The 5,000-nt window shown below is 43.6% G+C and overlaps 1 protein-coding gene across 1 annotated transcript in view; it reads right to left on the reverse strand.

Moving 5' to 3' along the window:
• The window catches only part of nxph1 (neurexophilin 1), a 42,278-nt gene that overhangs the window by 36,789 nt on the left and 489 nt on the right, over positions 1-5,000 (reverse strand). The window contains exon 1 of the mRNA XM_048228950.1: positions 4,872-5,000. This exon is cut by the window's right edge and continues 489 nt beyond it. Coding sequence (XP_048084907.1) covers positions 4,872-4,994 — 123 coding nt within the window. The 5' untranslated portion in view covers positions 4,995-5,000. The remainder of the gene's footprint in view (positions 1-4,871) is intronic.

Here is a 5,000-nt window from a genome sequence, read left to right on the forward strand (position 1 = left end):
GTGTGTTTGTGTGTGTGTGTGTGTGTGTGTGTGTGTGTGTATGTGTGTGTGTGTTGCATGCTCTGTGCTTAAGACACACTCTCAGTCTCAACAGGCTTATTGCACAGCTGGGAATGGGATCCCAAGGTCAAATGAAGCACTACAGAACAAGTGTGTGTGTGTGGGGGTGGGGGGCTGACCGCGGCACGATTTACTCAAGTGTGTTAGTGTATGTGCTTGTGTGTGCATGTCTGTCCATATGTGTATGTTCAAAGGCTCATGTGTGTGTGTGTGTGTGTGTGTGTGTGTGTGTATGTGTGTGTGTGTGTGTGTGTGTGTGTGTGTGTGTGTGTGTGTGTGTGTGTGTGTGGTGCAGGACACAGGTGCATATCTCAGGATACAAGGTCACCTTCCCTTAACAATCCCTCTGCAGAGATTCCATAAGAGGTCAAAGTTCGCCAATGCCGTGTAGGAACCAGCTGAGCATCATGGGATTTAAGCTTTTTCATCTGGGCGGCGTAATGGACGTCATGGTAACGTCATGGTAACATGGAGTGCTGAAGCAAAGTCAGCTGTTGTCAAGTTGATGGCAATGATGTCATTTAAATGCCATTTTTGAACCCCAAAACTATGAAGTCATACAAAGTGTTAAGTTAGTCTTGTAATGTGTGTGTGTGTGTGTGTGTGTGTGTGTGTGTGTGTGTGTGTTTTTATATTTCCCTATATATCCTGTCCTGCGTATGCATCACCTGTTTATACATTGTATATCATATTGCTTTTTTGCACTTCTGGTTGGATGCAAACTGCATTTCGTTGTCTTTGTGCTTGTACTCTGCACAATGACAATAGAGTTGAATCTAATCTAATCTAATGTAGTACATCCTTTCCCGGCCTGAAGCCACAATCCCATAATAATATAAATGATCCAAACAACGAATCCAAATATCTCACTCTTATGCACGCACGCACGCACACACACACACACACACACACACACACACACACACAAGAGCACACACACACACACACACACACACACACAAATATGGCCCATTAACCCATTAACCAATTAATTATGGTGTGTGTTAATTTAGCCCATCCTATGTGTGTGTGTGTGTGTGTGTGTGTGTGTGTGTGTGTGTGTGTGTGTGTGTGTGTGTGTGCATGTGCATACCTGCACGCAAGTGTGAGTGTGCTGTACATTGGAGGGTTTAATGAGTGTACACATGCAATAAATGTGTGTGTGTGGGGGGGGGATCACAAACAGAAAGACACACACACACACACACACACACACACACACACGCACACACACACACACTTAGCTTTGCGTAAGCAAATTCTTTCCCCATTCATCTGTGTGTGTTTCGCCAGATGCAGCCAAAACACACTCAATGAAGCGTGCGTGTGTGTGTGTGTGTGTGTGTGTGTGTGTGTGTGTGTGTGTGTGTGTGTGTTCTCAGTGACCAGCTAAGCAGAAGGGCCTGCTGGACACCCATGGATAGGCTGACCCACAGCTCCTAACAGAGAGGATGCATCAAACCAGAATAAACCAGTAAAGCACAGCTCTGGTGTAGCCAGTACTCAGTTTGCCATGAACCAAACAAAACACACACACACACACACACACACACACACAAACTGTCATTCCCGCAAACCACCGATGCTATAATAGTTGTTCAGTTCAGCTTGCATATGCGCGCTAAAAATGAGGCGGGAAAAGTGTATTTACTGAAAATGAGAAATGCGGAATTTCAAATTTCTGTACAAAAACACTAAACATTTTAAAAGTGACATGTTTTATTGGTACTCTGCAGAGAATTCAACTGAGCTGGCCTTGAATATGTTTCGGCTCCGTTGAATCGGTGTTTTCCCTGGCCCGCCGGTACCCTCTGCCCGTACCTGCTGCTGCGCATCGCCTGTTCCAGTCTGCGCGCACTTATCGGGGTCACGGGGCGCGGCGCAGACAAGAGGCTTAAGCCGAGACAAGAGAGTTACGGGCGAAATAAAACCATCAAAGTTCACGTGTAATCCTGCCAGGTGCGGATAACGCTGCCGGTTTACTGACCGCGGGGAGACGCTCGCATTAGGTGAGGTCTGCATAGCCGGTATTATGCGCGCGGCCTCGGGGTCCGTGTGTGTTTCAGTGAAAAGCCTCAGTATCAGCAGAAATAATACCCAATAACACGGGTGCATCAGAGGATTCCCGTTCAAAATCCACTCCAAAGCGCTGTAGTAGTATATTCCAGAAATACCGCTGACCAAGGCGAGTTCAGTCCAACAAATATAAATAGATAATAAATTAAATGAAGTACCCAATGATATTAATTAATTAATATAGAAGTAAAATAACTTAAAGTAGTAAAAGAAAGTAAAAGAAAAACACACAGGCGCCTCATTTTTAGACTGGAAAAAAGGGGGGAGGTCTCATTTCCGTGTCTGTATTGAAGCCTGTTTTTTATACATATATTCGGTCTTATTGCTGGGATTTAATAATAACGCATAATCTGTTCTGCCAAAAATGTCCCAAAGCCGGGAGTATGCCTTCCATCCCACCGCGTGCTGGCCTCGCGCTCAGATTGGACACAGTGTGTGATTACGGGCCAAAGTCGAGCCGGCGGACAGCTCAGGGATGGAACGTCGCTGTCCGTGGTGCTGAAGCGCGCTCGCTTCATCAAGGACGGGCACAAGGACAGCGCGAAATCAGTGTCTTCCCCGGGCGGGATCTATTTGTCTGTATCAGTTCACTGCAGAAAAAGTATGGCTTCAGCAAAAAAGCAATTCTTTTTATCTGAAATGTACAATATTAAAAGACCTAGTGAAGATGTTAGGCCTTACTCAGTTAAATGTGCCATTGTGAGTGTGTCTCAGGTCGTGCATACAGGCTGAATGCATAGCCCAGGCCTGTTTGTTTAAACAAAGGTTTACTTTATAATTTACACTAAAAGACAATAAGGTCGTCTTGTTTTTATAAATGTGTGTGTTTGAGAAACGCTACATATATGGATATTGTGCACTAATGGATAATATAAAAAAACAGAAGAAATGTTCAGCACTGTCGCTGGCGAGATGAGCTTCGCCTTCTTGTTAAACATGACAATGAGGCGGATTATGTCTTTCCTAAAGCCATTAACGGAAAGGCCCGAGTAAACTGTGTCTTAAACAACTGCAGCGGTAGTTAAGGCCGCGGCCGGGCGCGTGAAAGCCCGAGCCCATTAGCGGGCTTTGAGGACGTGAGTGACCGCGCGAAGGACCCCGCGCGCTGATAACGGAGTCCTCGCTCGCGCTCAGGGGATTATTCCACATTTATTCCTGCATCTGGAGGAGATAAGGAGCGCGAGGCGATGTCTGCAAAATGGGAACTCTACAGAGACGCGCTGCAATCTTATTTCCAACGTCTCTGAAAAACAACAATTCTGTCCCAGATTAAATATTATTATTATTATTATTATTATTATTATTATTATTAATAATAATAATAATGTTTAACATTATACAAATATTACATAACATTAAATATAAATAAATAAGATAATTATTTTGTTATCAATAATTATAAAAAAAACCACAATATTAGTGGTAGAAATAGGATTTTCAAAATTTACTAATTACAGTTTCAAGAACGATTAAGGTCTACATAGACTAATACACAAAATGCAGTTGGCCTGAATTAAAACTGTCTCGGTAATTGTGAACAAGATGATAGGGTGAAAATATATTAAAGGCGCTTAATGTGATCTGACGGTGTTTTAGTAATCATACAGGAGCAGTGAGGGGAAGTGGAAAATGGATATGACGGGCTGATATAAAATACAGCATTTTATTATTGTGTGGAGACTCATGACTCCTTTTTAATGTTTTACTGAGAGGAACACAGAAAAAAGAGCGCAGGGCAGCTAATGAGCATGCGTGCGTAGCAGGCAGAGAATCTTTATAGAGAGAAAAACTGTTTCCTGTGAAAAACTGCATTGTAACCATAATTAAAAACAATTAGTTTAGGTGAGATTTGGCTTTTAAGTGCAATTACCACTGTGTGAATTGGATTCAGAATTTTAGATAATTATTTATTAATTAGACCTTTTATTCAGGCCGCTTCCCCCCGTAATGGCTTCCACACGGAGAGCGCAAACAGAGACAGAAGGTGACATCACAGGCCACATTCCATCTACCAGCACCGTCAGGCTTCCACCGGTGAGAGGGTCTCGGGCGTCTCTCCTGGGCGGATTAAGCGAAACTGAACGTCTTTACAGTCGGTCGCACCAAGTCTGAAATAAATTCTTGGACTTGTTAATAATTCCTAGTCACGCCTGACATACTTTTGATGTCGCAGAAAAATAAATAAATTATTTTGGATGTTTGAATCAGTTATTCTCTTCAGAAAGGCACAAGAAGTGACAACTTTGTTTCGTTTGACATGGCGCCCCCATGAGGCGAATGGCTTAAACTGCACACAATAGTTTTACCACGGCAAAGCCAAAACACATTACCGCGGGATGTTTGAAGAAATAGTGTGAATTAATAAACACACTGAAATAAAACATTGCTGGTCATTTTTCTCACGCGTTCGTTTGCGAACACCACCACTGTTTGATTGGAAAAGTCCATAGGAGTGTGCCGCTGTTACAACACTGATAAATAAATCGTCAATGATACGGAAACCGGGTAATATTTGTCTATATTATGAAGTTAGGAGCAACAAATAACCAATTGAAGTTGGGGCATGTTGTTACATATATGCACCATGATGGAGTCTAAACTCTCTAAAATTCTGATGTTTAAAGCAATACCTGGACTCGAGTAAACAAACATATCCCGACATTCTCGAACTTGCAGGAGAGAGCAGAGGAGGAGGCACGGGAGGATTTCAGAAGGGTTCGGTAGCCTATACTCACCAGGTCGGCGGCCGACACCAGCAGAAGGACGGCGCACCAGCGCGTAGCCTGCATCCTCCTGGAGCTCAAACTTCCTCTAATGTCCCTGCACCGGTCTGCGCTCGTGCTCGTCTTGAGGAACATAGATCC

This window comes from Alosa alosa, chromosome 20, assembly GCF_017589495.1.
Source record: "Alosa alosa isolate M-15738 ecotype Scorff River chromosome 20, AALO_Geno_1.1, whole genome shotgun sequence".
In the NCBI taxonomy this organism is placed as follows: Eukaryota; Metazoa; Chordata; class Actinopteri; order Clupeiformes; family Clupeidae; genus Alosa; species Alosa alosa.